The 21,691-nt window shown below is 36.7% G+C and overlaps 1 protein-coding gene across 1 annotated transcript in view; it reads right to left on the reverse strand.

Moving 5' to 3' along the window:
* UNC13C (unc-13 homolog C) overlaps positions 1 to 21,691 on the reverse strand; it is a 218,151-nt gene that overhangs the window by 37,812 nt on the left and 158,648 nt on the right. Inside the window, exons 19-24 of the mRNA XM_089488232.1 lie at positions 15,341 to 15,467; positions 14,746 to 14,842; positions 13,940 to 14,083; positions 11,114 to 11,191; positions 10,674 to 10,751; positions 136 to 224 (exon numbers count right to left, since the gene is read on the reverse strand). Of these exons, the coding sequence (XP_089344358.1) occupies positions 136 to 224; positions 10,674 to 10,751; positions 11,114 to 11,191; positions 13,940 to 14,083; positions 14,746 to 14,842; positions 15,341 to 15,467 (613 nt within the window). The remainder of the gene's footprint in view (positions 1 to 135; positions 225 to 10,673; positions 10,752 to 11,113; positions 11,192 to 13,939; positions 14,084 to 14,745; positions 14,843 to 15,340; positions 15,468 to 21,691) is intronic.

A 21,691-nucleotide genomic window follows, 5' to 3' on the forward strand; every position in this document is an offset into this window, starting at 1 on the left:
TTTGACAATACTTCAAAAATTAGGTACATTTTTACCATTTAACTTTTCATTTTTTCCTATTTTCTTCTATGCATAAAACCAGCATGAAATACGTACTAGGAAGGTTTTATATTCAATTAGATGTTAATGCCTTACCTTGTGCCGAATGTTGAACTTAATTCATCCAGCACGGTGCTCAGCTTAATTTGCAAATCTTTCAGCATCGCACTCGCTTCAAGGTCCAGCTACAGAAAAAACACCTATAGTCATTTTTTTCGTATGTACAACAAAACAAACCACCCCTATAGTAGTCATTCTGGGTAAATATATTTACTGCAGATGCCTGAGTTATAAAAGGTAATCCTTGGCATGCCTGCACCTGTTGGATAAAAAACCCCGCAATTTTCAGTTGCACTGGAAACTATGATACCGTTTGTACAATTTCAGACCCAGAGGTGGAGACAGAAATGACAAAGCACACCCTTTTGGCTCTCACAGGGTTAACAACAGAAGGCTTTTGAGTCATGGATTTGAAGGATACATTTCTAGATTGAACACTTGACTCATTTCTGTGTGTTCTGCTTCTCAATATGAACATTTTACTAGAAGCATTGCTTTGATAACTATTTACATGTAAAACGATCCACATACAGACTTTGAAATCCCATATAAAATATATTATAGTAAAGAAATAGATAATATGGGAATAATACGTCTCCACAGTGGAATACTTACTGCCCTGCATTCACTAACCTAAATGTTTTACGTTGGTAACATTTCACAATCCCATGTGGACAGATAAAACATTTTTAGCAGTTTTTCCAAGTGAGATGTTGTTAAAGACAATTGATCACATCTTAAAATACAGGAAGCAAAACCTCGTATTCTACTCTCAAGACGATATGAGAGGTTACAAGTTAAAAAGACCTTCGATTAAAGAACATCTGTCATCACCCCAAATGTTTTGCTTACTCACACTCACAGACACAGTTTACGGCATTAGTAAACATAATAAATGTATACGTTCTAGAGTTGGGTAATGTAATATTTAGTAGAGAGGAATAAAGGTATGCTTTTATCTTTCAATATTTTTATTAAAATAATGTATCCAATTGTTATTACGGTTTTAACTAACAGAACAGTTCGAATTATGGAAAGATGCAGTGTTCCTTCTGAACTGGTAACTCCATGTAACTCCCCATCCTTGTTAATGGTGTTATTACATTAACCAGTTGGATGCATTGGGGCTATGTTAATAAGGTATGAGGGCTTATGAGATTAACTGTGAACTGTAAAAAAAAAGATAGTTACAGTTGTCACATTTTAGCAAGAACACTATTTTCACTGGAGCCAATAATATTGCCTTAATATAGTCTTTTTACAGAGGAAAAAATCCCAGCTTTGCATCCGAAGGAAAGCAACACAAAAAGTAAACATTTGCCATACATTTTGGAGTATAAACTCTACACCTGCCCCGATGGACCTGGGAACTATGGTTTTAATAGTTAGCTTTATAGTGGACATTAAACACTTAAATGCTTTGGGAGAATTTTCTGTAAGAGGGCAAATTTGTTTTATACATCCCAGGGTGGCTATCCCCTTAATACAAGGAGGCAGGGCTAGCCAAACAAAAGGGAGGTGCTATCCATGTGAGGGGTGTGGTTTCATTTTTGAGAACCAGGAGAAGAAACGCTTAAACCAGAGACTCCAGGTCAAACTTGAGCATTCCCAAATATGCCCATACTTTAAACTGCACCATTACATTTGTTTTATTTACCTTCTGAGAACAACAAAAACTGCTAATATATTTTTATAAAAATAACAGTTTTGGTGCGGTCACAATATCAACATAGGAAATCTCTACTAATGCCTCAATTTTGCACTACAGCACCTATGATTTTCTTACAGCATTAGCTCTATGGTTCATGGCTAAAACATATTTTCCTTGACATGCCAACCTTTACAGTCTATGCTATTTGAAATGACTAGACCCTGAGTGTATTCTTTCTGCGTGAATGCACATGCTATTTTCAAGCACAAACTCCCACAATGATCTTAATAGAGTAATATGCCTAGCTCAAGGTTAAAACACTTCACATAATTGTAACTGAAAGGGCCAGACATTAAATCAAAGTAAAGGGCTTGCTAATACTCCTTTCAGGCTCAGGAGCTAAAAATACATCAGCGGGCTTGAGTTAATGATACCCAACCAAAAGATGTTAAAATCAGACTTACAGGGAAACTTACCTTTCAGGTTTACAGAAGTGGTTACAAAATATAAAACAGAAGTATATCTTGCAATCACATGATGTAAACATACTGGATTAGAGATAATTAACCCCTTCGTGACAAAGGCTGATTTTACTTTTTGTACCCTTCGTGACAATGGCCGGTTTAACATTTCTGCGCTGCTCGTGTTTAGCTGTAATTTTCTTCTTTCCCGTTTACTGAACCCACACACATTAGATATTGTTTTTTTCAGGACAAGAAGGGCTTTCTTTAGATGACATTGTTTTGATTGTATCATATTATTTACTATTAAAAAAAGTATAAAATATGGTGAAAAATTTCGAAAAAAATGACTGTTTCTAACTTTTAGTTGAAAAATCTTTTACTCATCTATAAAAGGTAATAAAAAAACCTGCTAAATAGATTCTACTATTTGTCCTGAGTTTAGAAATACCCAATGTTTTTATGTTTTTTTGCTTTTTTCTGCACGTTATGGAGCAATAAGTACAGGTAGCGTTTTGCTATTTCAAAGCCATTTTTCCAAATCTGGTAATTCTTCCCCCCATGTGCCATTTCGGGTATCTTTGAAGCTGGCCAATGCAATTTACCCCATCAAATCATATATTTTTAAAAACTAGACAGCCCAGGGTATTCCAAATGCTGGTATTTTAACCCTTTCCAAGCACTTATTCTACCATCAGCCTTTGTCAAACTTTATGGTAGTAATTTTTTTGCATTTGTTTTTTCACACACATTTTACTTTAGGTATGAATAAACAGGTTCTGGTATATGTCACTATCAAAAAACACCCCAATATGTGTTTAGCAACATCTCCTGAGTACAGCGATACCTCACATGAATGATTTTGCCTGGCTGTTTGGGGGCAAAAGGGCCACATTTGGGGCATGCACATTTTTCAATGTTGAACTTTGGCATTTGGGGATCCACTGCCCATGCCCAATTTGGTACATCTTTGAGCCGGGCCATTCCAGTGTGCCCAATAAAGCTATATATTTTTGAAAACTAGACACCCCAGGGTATTTCAAATGCTAGTATTTTAACTCTTTCCATGCACCATATCTACCACCAGTCTTTGTCAAACTTTGTGGTAGTCATTTTTTTGCATTTGTTTTGTCACACACATTTTACTTCAGGTATGAATTAAAAATTTCTCGTATATGTCACTATCACAAAACACCCCAATATGTGTTCAGCAACATCTCCTGAGCGCAGTGATACCCCACATGAATGATTTTGCCTGGCTGTTCGGGGGCAAAAGGGCCACATTTGGGGCATGCACATTTTTCAATGTTGAACTTTGGCATTTGGGGATCCACTGCCCATCCCCTATTTGGTACATCTTTGAGCCGGGCCATTTCAGTGTGCCCAACAAAACCATATATTTTTGAAAACTAGACACCACAGGGTATTTTAAATGCTGGTATTTTAACTCTTTGCATGCACACATTTTACCACCAGCATTTTTTCAAAGTTTACAGTAGTATTTTTGTGTGTGTATTTTTCCCACACACACCTACTTTATGTATGAATTTACAGCTCCTGGTATATGCCGCTGTCACACGACACCCCAATATGTGTTCAGCAACATCTCCTGAGTACAGTGATACCCCACATGCATGGGTTTGTCATTTTTGGGGGGAACTAAAAGGCCACATTTGGTACATGTGCATTTTTCTAATTGGAAATTAGATGTGTGGCCATCCTTCCCCCCGTGTTAATTGGGACCTTGTTGAACCCGGCCAATTCAATTTACCCCATCAAATCATACATTTTTTAAAAGTAGACACCCCATGGGCATTTAATATGCCAGCATTTTAACTCTTTCCATGCGAGAATTGTTTTAAGCTAATATGCTAATTTTAGGACTTGCTCACAAAAATATATTTTTTATATATATTTTTTTTTTTTGCCTTTTTTTTTATTTTTTTAACATTTTTTTTCAACTTGAAGGTTCCCCTGATAGTGACATCAGTGGGAAATTATTTTTACATTTTACTGGTTTTTTACTATTTTTTTTCTAATTAGTAATTTTATTTTATTTGTAATTTCTTTTTTCTAATCACACTGTGATTAGAAAGCTGAGCTCCATTGACTTGCATGGTTGAATGCAGTACCTATATGCAGTCCATCCCCAGGTAAGTGTTTGGTGTCGCTGGATGCCTCCTGATCGCCTCCTAAACGCTTTTAAAACGGGCGTCCGCCGCCATACAAAGTATGGCGGATGTTGACGCCCCGGGGAGGGGCCAGAGATGGCCCCTTTGTGCCGATAATGGCGTTGCTGAATTCCTCGAGGTCGAGGCATTACATCAACGCCGTTTCGGTGCAGAAAGCGTAAATAGATCGCTTTCTGCACCCGTTTAATGACGTGCCGGTCCTGGCACGTCATTTGTCGTTATCGACTTGACTTTCCGTGACGTGCCCGGACCGGCAATTGTCATCAAGGGGTTAAAGAAGCACGGAAGTTTATTTCATCCTTGTTGCACAGACAGATATAACTCCAAACAATCCAGTCTGACACATTTCATCCTTAAAGGACTTACTCGTAAACTGACCAAGCACAAAAGGAATCAGTGATATGTAGAAGAATAAATTACCAATAGAAAATGGGTGAGCGACCACACCTCACGGCCAATGGAAGCAGAATAAATCTGCTGAGTCTTAATGAAGGTAAATTATATGACCTGGAAGTGCTTGTTAAAATCTTAGAGTGCACTTCCAATCTACTTTAAATGAAAATGAATACAGAAAGTCTTGTTCCATCTCTGTTCCATAGTATTTAATAATAATCCAGGCACCCCAGTGTTAGAACACAAGAATGAGAGACACTACACACTCACCGACCTTATGTGTATGGATCCTGGAGTATTTGGCAAGTAGGGTGTTTTTTGTATGAAACTGGATGACAGCAGTATTCAGACAAGGATTTGTATTAAGCCTGCATCAGGTACATGGTGCTGGACATTTAAACCCATTTTTTTTATTTTATTTTTACTTGTAGTGGGAGGTCTAAGTGGCACTTTAAAAAATAAAAATAAAAAATTATTTTCCTCTTTATTTTTGCACTGTTCCCAGTCCAGTATGGCTTGAGATCCCTTTTTGGTCATCTCATACATTTGTATTAATGGTGAGCTCCCAATAAATTGTATTTATTTTCTGTTTTATTTAATTTATAATATCTCTATTTTTTTTGTTCATTTTTTGCAAACAATATTTATCCATCTCCTGCTTATCTGTCTGTGCTGATCACACTATGATCAGCAAGCAGGGCTCCATAGCCTGGATTGCTAATTGCAATATGTGCGATCAGAAGAGAGAATTGGAGCTAGGCTTTAGGACTGTGCTTAAGATCCTGAAAAGTGACACTTATCTGAAATGCTTTTCTCATACCATGTACTCAAAATTAAACAAATAGCATTATGATAAGGGTGTTAAGGTGCTGCATGTATAAGTGAGGGGCAGTATCATGATATACATATGAGCTACCTACATCCACGCCTAGTAGCTTTAAAGGTCCATTTAATACGTTAACCACAACATTTACAAAGTGTTCTTTTAAAGGCTCAGAATTTTGTTTTTAAGAGCCAGTGAAGCAAGCATTCTCGTGAAAGAAGAAGGAAGAACCTAAATAGAAGCACAATTGAATTTTACATACTGTCAGACAGCTGGTGTGCAAGAAAACCAATTTATATGTGTAACTTTAGGGAATATGAAAAAAACAAGAGAAAAACAGGTTTTGACAAAAAATATGATAGAAGGACATTGACATAGAAAACTGAAGATAAGTTGAGTGGGAGAATAGAGCAATTGCTGCTCATGGAATATCACAATGTTTGCTGATAACCCTGGGGAGGTAATTTGGGGTTTGAGTCTGTCACGTCTATCACCAAATACAATAAATAATATTGTGGTATCAGTCACTCAATTATTGTAATCTCCATATGATGAAGGAAGATGGATAGCTGAAACATGCTTGCAGTCTGTAATCACTGAATTATTACAAGGCTTAAATATTGTAGCAATGACCTCCTTCAGTGTAAAAATCAGAAAGACATTTTCTCCAGCAGTCACATGCTCCATCTAGTTTATTGATACATTTTGCTCAAGGGTATAACTAGAACACAGAAATCGATGCTGTCCTTGGTTATGATGCGTATTTGTATGTTATTTTGATTTGGTTTTTAATGTTGTGAAGTTGTCAGAATAATCCCATTACTTCCTGTCAATATAATATGTATAATCTCCAGAAGGTTGCTAAATAATTAAAATGGGGTTTTTTTGTTCATCTTCTCAATCTATTATTTTGCAGGATTTCAGATAAGAAAGAAAAAGGTAGCAGTTCAATACAATGTATTAAGACCTTTCACAATAAAATAGGAAAAAATGGAAATCCGAGTTTATGTCACACTGTAATACTTTATGTTATGCAGAAGGTCAGCATTTAGTACTGCAGAGGTGGGGGGAGACCCAATTAAATACCCAGGCAAGGTATTAAATGATCAGACCCAAATGACCCCCAAACCCAGACAATATATAAATAGTAGATTGCAGAAGTTGTCTGTGCTTCGGGTGGGAGGCATGGATGTGAGAGTATGAACCTGTTCAATCCAGTAAAAACCAGGTAGCGATTTATCTCTCAAACTGTCCCCTTGCTTTCCATATGAGCTCCACCACCTTTACACATTCTTCCATCTTTGTTAGCCAGGTAGCAATGAAAGTCTGCGTATGGGCAGGTGTGTGTAAGAGCAGTGTAGGTATTTGTGTTTGTAAGCTGGTGTGTGTGTGTATATGTGTGTGTGTATGGACAGGATTGTGTAAGGACGGTGAATGTGTATATATGTGTGTGTATGGACAGGCTTGTGTAAGGGCAGTTTATGTGTATATTGTGTTTATGGCCAGATGTGTGTACGGGCAGTATGTGTGTGTATACGGGAAGTGTGTGTACTGGCAGTATATGTGTATATGTGTGTGTATGGACAGGCGTGTGTAAGAGCAGTATATGTGTATATGTGTGTATATGGACAGGTGTGTGTGTGTAAGCATAGTGTATGTGTATATGTGTGTTTATGGACAGGTATGTGTAAAGGCAGCATGTGCAGACAGGTGTGTGAGAGGCCAGTGTAGCTCTATATTTGTTTGCGTTTATGGGCATGTGTTTTAAAAGGCAGTGTGTAAGGGCAGTCATGTGTAAGGGCAGTGTATGTGTATGTGTGTGTTTATGGGCAGGTATGTGTAAAAACACTGTGTAAGGGCAGTGTATGTGTATATGTGTGTTTATGGGGAGGTATGTGGCAGTGTCAATAAAATAACCTATGTAAAAAAAATAGCTGAGGGGGCACAATATTACTCGGGAGCAAAACGAGCCAGCTATGGCTCTGCTCACAACAACAAGGCAGTGCAAGAGCCTGCCTCTCTGTCTGTGCACTTATTTGTAAATTATAAAGAAAAGCTTTTGAGAGTTTTCTTCTCTTTCTCAGGTCTGAAGCAATACCTGAGGAAGAGAGGATAACTTTTGAAAGCTTGTCTTTTAAGTATTATGTTAATCCAATAAAAAGGTAGCATTGCATACTCCAATGCTCTGGTATTTTTGGCATCTTATTTATATATAATAGTTTTTTAAGCGGGGTACATTTCTGGTAGGCAGAAGCCCATGAAAGGGCGCAACATGTGACTTATATATTTTATATATTTTTATTTTATACATTTTTAATATTTTCCATTTCCTGTTGAAAATAAATGTTATTTATATTTTTTTAAGTCTATTTGTGACACGGATGAATGATATAGCAATCCGATAGAGAAAAGTACCTACTCTTGGGGTGTATTGAAGGTTACTCCACCTACCTTACTTTTGAAGTGCCTATTGAATCTTTGATTACACGTGAGTGCATCTGATGCATATTTAAATAATCAAGATTTCATACAATATTTCACTATTGTGTTGCTCTTTGTCTTTTTTTGCTCTCACCTTGTTATGAGCACATACTTGAGGGTCTCAAAAATCTCCTCTACATAAGGAAGTTTTTTACAAGATCCCCTGAAGTTTCTGCTTTCTTTTGGGCAAATGTGAGCACATTTGATGCATAATTACCACTAATAAGGATTTCTGGAATACTACACTATATGTTTTTATTTTCTCTCCTTTTATGAGCCGGTTTATCAAAAGGAATTTGCTTTCAGAAACAGGTTCAATATTTATATTTTGATCACTATAAGCGCATGAATCACTTTTTTGTTCCCCAGCTGAGAAAGAATTATCACACAGCATATCACAAACTGACCTCTCTCCCATCAATGAGAAAAGAAGTCACCACAGATCAAGCCAAGCATATTGCTTGCAGAGGCTGAACTGAGCAACTTCACCAGGAGAGGCAAGCAAATTGTGTAATTCATTCATTCGTATAATGGTATTTGGAACACAGTGATGGACACAGTGTCCAGGCAGTCACTTAGTAAGTGCCCACTGTACTCCTATAATGCTAGGCATAAAGGCACAGTATATTTACCATTTTAGTATATATTTATAAAGAACATTTTTATTAATATATTCATGACAGATCAGGCAATGCCAGTAGGGGACACACTTATCATACAAGCAACATAGCAATATAGTAGTGGTAGGTTTATGGGGATAAAATAAGGCATATATATTTAAACCTTGCACTAATGACATCGATATAATTTTGCTTAGCAAACAATGTTTTTTTTAAGGTATGCATATAGGAATGAAACACCAACTGTTTTTATGCCACAGAAGATGCAAAGCCTAATTCCTTAAAGATTTCAGGATTTGCTTACTTCATGTGAAATCTATTATTACTTACTGCGGTAATTCAATATTTTGCTAGAGAATACATGCTTTATGATGACCAGTCGACTACTCTTTTCAAAAGGAACGTATTTACCACATGGTAAAAAGCCAAAGAGGCTAACAAAAGAGCTTCTCAATGATAAGAAAGAGTGAAACCTTTCCAGTTTATGAAAAGTTTATCACTTTCCATAATAATAATTCTGTTTGGCAATTTTTAGCAGAGTGTAAGTCTTTCCAGTAGAACAACAAACCCATATCATGCAACTTTATAGAATCAATCATTGTAGTGCATATCTGATTTTATCCAGTTTTTAGAAATCAGCTGCTATGCTGAAATTCAGCTCCTATGTAAAATCTACTGACAGAAGCAAAAATAAAATCCCTTTGGCTATTTTATGTAAGATTAGTCAAGAAAAATATACTGTAAATTGAATATTCTGTTAGAGGCACAAGGCTTCTTTACTTTTAACTTGAAAACATAAAGTTTGTTCTTTCAGACTGAAAAAAATCAGTGCCTGTTGGACAGGCATACCTTGGCACCAAAACCCACACACAATATGAAGTGTTAAACACAAGGATACATTCCAAAGAATGTTAATGTTTAACACGCTTTAAGTCTACATTGTCCATTAGAAGTCGATCAAGATACATGCACGGCCAACACATGGAAAGGTATGGTGATGTGACACAGCCAGAACCTGTTGCATAATTTGAGGTCACTTTGCCTACATTGGTCTACCCAGGTGGTGAAACCAGAAATGCCGCGGGAGCTCAATTACATTGACTGTAATCAGATTGTGATAATTCCTCTAAATTCAGATACTATGTTAACCAAATTGAGACACTAAATATAAAAAAAACTGCTAGTGTTTAGCCAGAAGACTATAAATCGGAATTAATTTTCAAGAAACATAGTTTGATGGTTTTAGACCAGTTTTCTAGAAACAAATTAAGCAACGTAAATTATTTTGTATTGGATTTTAGAGCTTGTTCATAAAATGCCATTTAGCTTTATAAGGCATGTTTTATTATTTGCACTATTTACAAATATTTCTAAAAATGTGTCACTATCTTATTTAATTTGATGTCCATCATTTTGTATTCTGGTCTTTAGCTGGCCCAGTCACAATATCCTTTCATGTTGATATTAGGAAATGCATGGCTGTATATACCAATGCATGCCAACCTTCACAAACCTTATAAAAAGCTATTGCTCCTTCTTTCTCCTGCTCAGTCGATTGCAAGTTAAAGGCATTGGACAAAGACATGACACATTACAGACAAAGCACAAAGCACAAAACCATCAACACAGATACATATAAACAAGTATACACAGAGGTATTGTGAATTTGGGAACAACACATAAACTGTGGTATTCCATTATTTTATACGTATTTATGTATTTTCTTTTTTTTACAGATCATTAGCCTATGCTGCCAAAAACGCACATCCTAATGCAATGCAATGTTATAATCCATGAGTATATTATAATTTAATTAGTAAAACAATGTCGCTAGCTATGTTTTCAAGTAAGATTAGATATGTTGGGTGCAATCTGTTAAATAAGATTGGAGCTAATGATCTCTAAACATACGTCATGATAAAAAAAAGAATAAAAAACACATAATTCACTTACGTCTTTCCCTCCCATGTTTTCAAACATTTTTTCCAGTTGGACCCTTAGTTGCTGAATGTTGTTCATTAGAATATACGGCTAAGGGGGGGAAAAATGTTTTGTTAAAAGGAAGCTTTGGTCAATCATGTCTAGCCCTTGGTTATGATACATCCCATACAATTCTTGAGGTAAAATGTAAATTATATTTCAAAAGTTGCATGGTATTTTGCCTTAAATGTCATATTTCATCATAAAAATAACCACACATTTTTTTTCCATAACAGTGTTATGATTTGTATATATTCACATTTTGTCTTGATCCTATTCATAAAGTTGTCTTAAAAAGTCCTTAAAAAGTTAAAAACTGTTCATTTTACTTACATCTCTATGCCCCATGCATACTGGAGTGTTTTTACATTCTGATCTTGCAAAAATAATTATGTAAAGAATTTAGGACTTACCACATTGTCTTTGCCACAGTATGAGGCAAAATCATTTGATATAATTGTAGCGTACTGGAGTAGCACCTTGTTGATAGTCTGAAACAAAAAAACACATAGAACATAATATTAATACCAGATAGCTTCCAAATTTTAATCGTCATCATAGGTGTAAAAAAATGAGTTTTTTCCTCATACACACATACTGTATGTTCTTCCTCATAAAAATAGGTATACATTCCCTCACATGTTTACCCAGTACTGCCAGTAGACACTTACCTACAGTAGGTGATTTTCTAACATATCAAAATAAATGTGACACCTAGTTTTAGTTAAATTAAATCTTAAAGTTTATACTTTAGAGAAAACTAAGAAATACTCCAGTCACCTTCTTTCCAACAAGTCAAAATAGGTCTGTAAAGTAATAATGCTTTAAAAAAATAGACTTGTTAATAGTTTATTTTTATCATTTAACAAATCCCAAAGTGTGTGAACAGAAGAAAAATCCAAATGAAATCAATATTTGGTGTGATAACCCTTTGCCTACAAAACAACATCAATTCCTGTACGTACACTAACACACAGTTTTTCAACGAGCTCGGCAGCTAGGTTGGTTTTGGAGGACTAACCACAGTTCCTCTTTGGATTTAGGCAGCCACAGTTGCTTCTCTCTCTCTTCATGTAATCCCAGACAAACATGATGATGAGGGCCCTGGGGGCCATACCATTACTTCCAGGACTCTGTTCTTCTTTACGCTGAAGATAATTCAGCATTTGACTGTATGTCTGGGTTTGTTGTCATGCTACAAAATGTGAGGCCAATTATCTGCCTGTACTTGTCAGCAATGAGGAGACTATCAATTATGGCCAAATCCCCAACTTCATTTGCAGAAATCCAGCCCCAAACTTGTAAGGGACTTTCACCATGCTTTGCTGTTGCCTGCAAACACCATTCTTGTAATAGATTACAGCCCTTTAGCGAAGAAACTGCCTTCTGCTACAACCAAATATTTCTCATTTTGACTCATCAGTCCAGACAGGCTGCTATTTGTCTGCACCATCGTTCCTGTGGTTTTTAGTGAATAGTTGGCCTTGTTTACACATTGGAGGCATGGCTTTTTGGCTGCAAAAGACCACTTTTGACCAGACTTCTCCAGACAGTAGATGGGTGTACAAGGGTCCCACTTTTTTCTGCGATTGCTGAGCTAACGGCACTGCTGGACATCTTCTGATTGCAGATGGAAGTAAGCACGTCTATGGTCCTCAACAAAACGCACTTTTCTTTGTGCTTCTTCAAAAGAGCTTGGACAGAACATCTGGAAATCCCTGTCTGCTTTGCAATTTCTGCCTGTTACTGATGCAGTATCTACATTGCAGTACAACTACCTTGTGTCTTTTTGCTGTCCTCAGTCTTACCATGGTGTATGATGTTTAACATGTCTTCATCAACCTTGTTAGTGAGTTTGTTCCTCACCTATGATTGTGTTGCAACCTACACATTAAATTGATCATCATTAGCACCTTTTTGGTATTATTGTTTAATTATACACCTAACAATATGCCTACAAAATCCCTGACTTTGTGCAAGTGTACCTTGAAGAATTGATGTGGTTTTGAAGGCAAAGGGTGGTGATGCCAAATATTGATTTGATTTTGATTTTCCTCACTCACTCATTTTGTTAAATGATAAAAATAAACTAATAACATGTTTATTTTGTAAAGCATTCTTACTGTAAAGTATTTTTTCACACCTGTCAAACTATGGGAACTGTATTCCACAACTGGTCTACCATCTCTGTTATACGACAACTTCAATGGAGGCACAGATAAGCACCACAAAAATAGGGTACACTTTGCTTGAATAGTAATCTTACTAAATGTATGAGCAGACCTGCCATAATATATTAAATCTAACACATTTATAACTTTTAGGACTTATTCCGCCCTCTAAAAATATATTAAAATGACAGATGGCTAGGAGTAGGAGGGCATAGAAGACAATGTTGACCACAGGGAACATGGGTTATGTGTTACATTTTCTATGGCAAATATCATAAAGCATTAAATGGGACAAAGAAGATATCTGAATTTTCACTCAGCATTAGTTTCAATTTTTCCTCCCAGTAACAGTATTTTGACCTATGACAAACTGGCTTGTGTTGGCTAGAGATGTATATCCATTCCCAAATGAAAAACTTTCCTTTATTATCTGAGAACAACAGTAAAAAGTACACACTGCAGAATTACAAAGTGTCCGTGGGCTTGCTACATAACCATCATGGGAGCCCTATTGTATTCACAGCTCCTTAGTAATCCCAAATCCATCCCTGCTTACCGATCTGCATACAGTAAACGGAGGGACTGTTATAAGGTAGAGATAGAAAGTAGATAGAAGTGTTGGCTATCAGCTACATTGAATTTGGCAAGAGAGGCAAATTATAATGGGAGCTTTCATTGAGATGGGAAGGAGAAATTGCTTTTAGAGAAGGGGAGAGCTGTTATGGAGAGTGGGATTTGAGTTGTCAAATAAAAAATAGAGAAGTAACCTAAATGGTGTTGACTCAAATCCCTTTTCTTGTACTGCCATTGACTTTGCAGAAAAAAAGGAACATCATACTGATACTTATAACAAGGACCTTAGCATAATAAGTGCATGGGGTAGTTTTTTTTAAGAAACTATATAATTATTAATCTATCTCTATTATTAATCTATTATTAATGTATCTCTATTATTATTAGAGAATATAAAATAGAATTTGCTGCATCAAATATATCAGTTAATTCAGTATAGAAAATTGACCCACAGATATATGTACAGCAAATGTTAATCATCTGATTCAAACTTACATTTGCAAATCTTCTCATTAAATGAGAAAGCGCTTCTGGATTAGGGCACTCCAATTTCTTGATAATCTCAAAACTCTGATTTAATCGTGTGAAGACATCAACCACAGAGCAGGAAAACAAGGCATGTTCAGATGTTGCCTGAAACTAAATACACACTTAATAAATAAATATAACAGAAAAATGAAAGTGACTTCTTACATGCATTCAACGGAATTTGTTTCACAGAACCAATGTATATTTAACCCAAAACATGTCTTTGCTTCATCAGTTCAATATTTCAAAAAATATGAACAATTTTTTTTTATTTTTTCCAAATAACCTTGTGTTCATTAGAATTGTATACTTTATCTTGTACAACTCATTGACACTGTTTTACGGCAGTGACGTATACAGGCCTAGGCTGGCAGGTATAGGGGCAGCCGCCCCCCTGCTACAAAACCAAGGGTCAGATTTTGCACTTGGAGCGATCAAGCCCCCTGGTTTCCCGCTGCACAATGGGCCGGTTACAAGGGGGATATTTGATGTCCCAGCCTAATTACACTATGAAAGCTGTGCAGGTTCAGCACTACATCCATAGACTACATTACAAGGGGCAAAGGGATATGACTTCATATCTAGTGCTCTGTGTCTTAAAGGCACTTAGTACCTTTTAATGCATTCAGGATGCCAACTGCAGAGGGAGCGCCTATGGGGCAAAACACTGCTGCCTTAAGGGGAATTTTTGAACACATAACGCAGAAGATATTAGGCCTGATTATATTCGTCATGTTATGAAGTATGAAACCTGAAATGATGATAAAACTTACTCCATCTTTTTTATCTCTGCCTAGAGCACCGTGAAGAAATTCCATTGACAAATCTTCATTTTCATCCAGCCACTGAATAACAAAAGGTTCAAACCACCTACAAAACAAACAAAAAAAATTATGTCACTCAGGGCATACTGTACATAAATGCATGTTTTGAGCTTCTTTTGAAAAAAGGGTCCACTGGCCCTTAAGAAGCATAACCACAATTACAGAAATAAAAGAGACCCCATGTTGTAGCTTTCACAGGTGGACCATTCTTATGTCAATAAGCTAAACTTTATGGATTGTGTTATCAAGTTTTGCATGCTACAGGGACAACTACACTAAGACAACATAGTAAAACAGTTACTTAGTACATAGAAATACTAGCCATATTCAATGTAAAGTTACAACCCTACTATGGCACTGTTTTTGCTCCTAAGGAGCTGGCTATCAAAATAACTATAGAAGGGCAAATGGGGCAGCAAATCAGGTCACCACAGAGTATATGATGAACTGCCAAAAGTTCTAGTTACAAGTTGTTGTAAAATAATTTCATTGAGTAGTCATTCAATATCCTGAAGCAAAATCATAATCAAGAAACAGAACTTACAGAGAATATTCTGGAACTGTATCCTTGAATGCAGGAAGATCTCGAACATATTCATTATAAAACCATTTTACTTTGAAGTGTAAATTCATATAATCTGTGCTTTTGCATAGTCGATGCTTTTCATGTTCTACAATAAAACAGATTTAAACACAGTTATACTATTCACTGTTACCAGCTTTGCTGCAGATATTCTATACAAAACAAGTGATGTGACATAGGGGTGTGTGTTATGGACTCTGTATTACTCTGTATCGTACCTATTAATTTATTCTATTGTAAACTTTAACATGCTACATATATCTGTTAGCGGTAAATAAACCATATGTCACTGAACTTTTCCCCAAATACTCCAAACTGCCTTCTTTACTCCTCCTACAACTTGTGTCTCTTTTCTGCTATTATCACCTCTTCTTGCTCACCTATTCACATCCAGGAATTGAACTATGCATTACCTATACTTGAGAATTCCCTACCTTAATTTGTTAGACTCTCTCCTACTTACTCTAACTTTAAACACTCACTACAAGTCCACCTATTCAGAGAAGAACGCAACCTACCCTCCTAATAACGTCAACCTGCATCCTAAGGAAACCATCTGTCCACCCCACCTTCGATATCTCCATGCCACTGACTTCTCATCCTCATCCTGGCTACAATCAAATCATCCTCACCCAAGCAGTCTCTCTCCTTCTGTCATATTTTCCCATAAACTCCTAACAGATTGTAGGGTCACAACAGCAGGGCACTCTTCTACTTCTGCACCAATATGTCTTAGTATGTTGTTAATGTTACTGTAAATTCTGTATATCATCAACTTTGATGTAACTGTTAATAATTGTAAATAAATGTAATAAGTACAGCAGTGTACGAAGTACAGTAGTAATACATACATTATAAATGGTAAGGAATATAAATGCATATCAAAAGAGGTCTGTGCCCTATAGGGCTTATTGTACAGACAGACTCTTAGAATGATGTGTTTTTTTAGGTTGGGTATTGGCTAACTAGCCTCCAGAAAAAGGCTGATTTATATTTATTATTATTTTAGTTCTGATATTGTTTTTTCTCATACACAATAAAATGAATCAACAAGTATATTTAGTAATCCTCACTGCTTTTAATACACTTAAGCTTTTATGATGTACTCCTTTCTACTTTGTTAACAAATTACAGCCGCCGTTCCAAAAAAAAGATAAAAGGTTACTTCAACTTCAAAGTCTTCAACCTAAAGCTCTTAGTGCTTCCAAACAAGTAAACATTGAAAAAATAAGCTTACAGCAAAGTGCTAAGAAAAAATCTTTAGTTGAGCAATTTTAGCCCACTCTGCCTTCGGATTTTATCTACTTAAATACGCTATAGTAGTCAGAATGTGTCATTTCAAATTCCACAACATCAAGGTGATGTGTTTGTAAGCATCCTGAAATGAATTTCTGGAGTGCATAATGGAAGAAATACGCAAAATACGCACCTCCATTTTTCACATTTTGGGAATATAAAAATAAGTAATTAACAGCTTGATACTGGCACCTATTCCTATGTTTCATTCTAAGTTTAAAGAATGTGATGTGACATGTGCTAATTGAATCCAGTTACTGTATTACTTAGAGAAAAAATAAAATCTAACTGAAGCACTCAATCACAAGGATCAACTGATGCTGCTGCTCTCCATAACTGGGGTCTCTCAAGACCAGTCTTATCACACCATCCAATATATCATCACAGGATAACCCTATACAAGTGCAGTACAACTTCATCTAGCTGCTTATCTTTCCTTCACTAGCCCTGGCCTGCTTAGGCTAGGTATGTGGCTAGGGCCTTGACTAGCACTTTTTCTTTTTTGTTTAAGTTGATTACCTGCAAAAATTGCACTTTTTTTTGTTTTAGTGCACATTTGATTATGAATTCAACACAATTTTGATTCTGTGCTGCATAATTTTTTAATCACAGAAAACGGCCATGGTTGAGAGAGAAAACGGCCATGGTTGACTGAGGAAGAAAGGGGTCATATAAGAAAGAAGATTTTCATATCTGGTTTCATGCCCTGAGATTAGAGCAAACTTCCAGGGATTTATTCTGATTGCCATATTTGGAGTTGGGAAGGAATTTTCCCCCTGGTATGGGGCAATTGGCATCTGCTTCATAAGGGTTTTTTGCCTTCCTCTGGATCAACACAGTAGGGACACAATATGTATATAGGTTGAACTTGATGGACTTTGGTCTTTTTTCAACCTTATGAACTATGTTACTACTCCCAGTATAAAGCATAAAGTAAAGAAAGCAGAAGAATGTATAGTAGGAAAAGTACATTCAAATGTGTTTTTTACTTTAAGAGAAGCCACACTTTTCTTAGAGTTTTTAAGCGTTTTTTTTAAAAAACAATTAAAGACGAGGCAAATTCACATTTTCTGTATAAAGGAAGACCATTCCAAGGCAAAGGATAAAATAAGGAGTGAGTTTTGTCATAGAGCAACCAGTAAAGTGATGTTTAGGAATTGGTGTTATCATATTGTATGTATTATAGACCAAAATGTAAAAACATAAAACTTTATTTCAAAAATATATATCAATCCCCCACAATCAAGTCCAAATGTACTGCAAATGAGATGCTCATAGAACTCTACAACCAGATAATTTACAATGTTTGCAAACTTTTAATGACCCCCATAAGCATGCCTGTGAGGTTCTTGGGGTTAATCTACCAAGAGCTTCTCCTCTTGGGTATAGCTAGCCATATTGACAGGTGTGTAGGGGTTGGAGCACACCGCAGAGAGACACCAGGTAAAGTAGCAGATGCAAAACCAGGGTATGGTATATGTACAGCACTACAGAATTTGATGGCGCTATATAAAACAATAAATAATAACAGCAATGGCTTTATTCCACTGAGCAATAATAGTATCGTACAGCAATCCATGGTCTGAGGTAGATAGAATCAGCAAAGTCCATAAGCAAGCCAAGGTCAAAGTCCATAGAAGAAAAAAAACCATGTATCCAGCAAGGAGGTATGGGAATACAGGAAGGGACTTGAAAAATCAAGTAATGGTGGATTAGTGCTAGAGGTTTAAATAGTCTGCCAAAACCTGACTCCTCCCCTGGGCTCTCAGAGACCCTCCTTCTCCTATATCTCAGTCAGTGGTAACTTGTCCATCACCGCTTGTCCCGCCCCCGGTCTGTCCTCCTGCGTCATCAGACCGCAGGACACACAGCCCGACATCATTACTTGCTGTGCCGTACCAGAGGCCAGGGATGCGGCCTGGTATTTGTTTGTGTGTTCCGCAACCGCGTGGTCTGCGAAGATGCCCGGCGGTGCCCCCGCCGAGTGAAGATACCTGCGGACGACGGGGAGAAGAGGTAGATCCCCGACACATATGTAGTGACAGGGCTAACACCATTATGGGTTGGGGCAAATGGGTGATTATTAAGTAAGTCGCAGCAAGTATGTTACAGGTTATTAGCAAAACTACAAAAATGTATTTGTACCACACCATTATATACAGTACTACTAAAACAAATAATCAATACATATAAAGTTTATGCATTGCTAGAATTGTTGCAATATTTCCTTTAGAATTATTTGTGAATGATCAGACTGGAATTCTACACAAGATATATTATTTCAAAATAAAACTATAAATTCCAATCTTAGTAGACGTTGCCTTTGTTTCAGATGCTGCCACATTTAATCCAACCATAGTATTGATTTCTGCAAAGAAATTACTTCTTAGCCTGCTGTATAACTTTTCATCCATGGTGGCTTCACTTTTTATCTGTGACTCCACTGTGATATGACTAGCAAAACCCCATCTTATAGCAAAGCAAAAAACTGTGCTTTATCTTTTCTGGTATATACCAACTTAACTGTTTCAATGGGGAGATCAATATAATACATTGATTTTTTAATTTAATCTTCTAACCACACAAGTCATTTTAGTCTTATATGTACTGAAGATTACAAATAAATATCATTCTATATATCACATATAGTTTTTGTATTCCTGAACTAAGGCCACTTGTGTCATTCGTCAACAACGAGAAATATATCATAAAATCATCACACTGAACTAAGGGTTAGCGACAAATTAACAGATTCACACTTGCGATACGTGATCGTTTATTTCAAAGATAAATATGTAACTTATTTTGTGATTTTGTTCAAATGACATACAGTATGCACTGTTAGCATATCCCCCCAACAGGTCTAAAAGTGCGCAGACCTCCATTGATTTTACAGCTCCTGGGGCTCATGGACTAGTTGGGAAGATGTGGGAATCACTCCAAGTAGCCCACTGTCTGCAAAAGTGGGACAATGGGGCAGCTATCTGGGATTACAGGACAGTCACAAACTATGACTGTGGGGAGGCATAGAAGAATGTAGAAGAATGTCTACCAAGAAAAGCCTCTCTAAAAATATTAAGGGGTTACAGGGCAGTGCGAGTGAGCTTATTGGTCACCTACAGGGACCTCCTCTGGCATCAACCAACCAACTCTATTGGTCGCTCGTACAGACTTTTAAAATCGTAATGCAGCAACTTGTCCGGCAGAGACCACTGGTCTCCCTGATCTATCAGTTAAATGTCCGTACAAGCGACTTTATTGGTCGTTCGGACATTTAACTGATAGAGCAGGGAGACCAGCGTTCTCTCCCGGCCAAGTTACGGCACCAGGAGTTTAAAAGTCTGTACGAGCGACTCTGTTGGCGACCAATAGATTTTTTTCATGCTGCTTGAATGGCTTAGTGCACAGCGCATAGTAAGATATGCAGGGCCAATATAGTCCGCAATGTTAAAAGATAAGCCAATTTTATGTACATGGTTTCCTGACTCTTCTGGCTCTTAAAGGATTAAAAAGATGCTTGGCACATTGACTCCCACATCTCTCCTCAAAGCACATTATGAAAGTAAAAGCCAATGTCATTCAGATGAATACTCTTGCATATTCTGAGGATCACAAAATGTTTTTGCATTTTTTTATAAAAAAAGACGTCTTCAGATTTACTGAATCTCATAAACATGCATATATGAATGTACAATAGGATAACAGTAATAAAGCACAGTTCCCCCGTCAAACCTTCAATTGCAATACACTTGAGAATTTATCAAAAGGCTTTGTAAAAGCAAGTATAACTACTTTTACAAGGTGGTATCTGAAAACTTAATGTGTTGGGTTCTGCAGGGGTTATATAACCTTGTCAAAGATTGAATATTAAAAAAAGGGGAAAGTAACATCTGAGAAGGGAATCACTACTTGTATTAGTGAGATCTGCTGTGTGTCATCTGGCTAGATTCAAGCTTGTGTAAGCACGTGACTAGTCCCGTTGGGAATATGTGTTTTCACACATGGGAATTCTTTGTTCCAAGTTGATGTTTGGCAGCATTAAACAAAAAATAAGGCAACTGTCAGTAAGGGCTGGTAGGTACTGAAAGCAAAGACACGGATACATGAGATTTATGAAGAGCTAGCAGAAAACAACAAATGGATACAGTAAGTAACAGGTTTTAGTATGTATAGTGTCCAAGCATATAAATTCATTTATCATGATAAGTCACAATAAATGAGGCAATAATAATGATATAATCCACAGTGCATTCTCACAGTGCAGTAAATCAGCCATTCTCCAGAATATGGACTTTTTAAAAGGAGGTCAGAGCATCATCTGCCCTCTCATTATCGAGCTCTGAGTACGCCTTAATTGACAGCCAAACTTTTCATTAGAAAGCTCTAAGCTCCCATTGCTGGACACCTAACCTTCCAATAAGGAGCTCTGAGCACCCCTCGCTGGACACCTGCTATTTCAACATGAAGCTCTCAGCACACCACAATGGTATCCAACCTTTTCAATAGGAAGCTCTAAGCTCCAACTGCAGGACACCCAACCCTGTTGATAAATGAGCCCTAAGCACCCATTGCAATATATAAAAATAAACTTTGCTTAGTGAAAAGAGAGTTTACGGATCTGTATATCGTGTTATATCAAATACTTGGTTATAAAGGAGAATGCTCACAGCTAACCACTAAATCCAGTTATACAATATAGACATTTTCATTAGCATTGATCTATCTACTGACAGGCAAACATCAGGATTCACCACCAGCATGCATTTTAAATTCATCTATACTGGTCGAGACTATTATTTGATAGTTCTGAAATTAAATGCCAACAGATGTGGAAGGCTTAAGAAAGAGTTAAGAGGTGCATGCCCAGAATTACAAGGATATACAAACATATTTGTACTTTTAAAAGCAACGCACAAATCAATGTCAATATAAAATCTTTAACTTTTGTACAAATATTGATGTCTTTCTTTTTATAAACACAGGCTTCTTAAATCAATAAAGATACACAGAACATAA

This window comes from Sceloporus occidentalis, unplaced genomic scaffold (genome assembly GCF_023333645.1).
Source record: "Sceloporus occidentalis isolate IW3139 unplaced genomic scaffold, rSceOcc1.0.p SCAF_37, whole genome shotgun sequence".
Taxonomy (NCBI): Eukaryota; Metazoa; Chordata; class Lepidosauria; order Squamata; family Phrynosomatidae; genus Sceloporus; species Sceloporus occidentalis.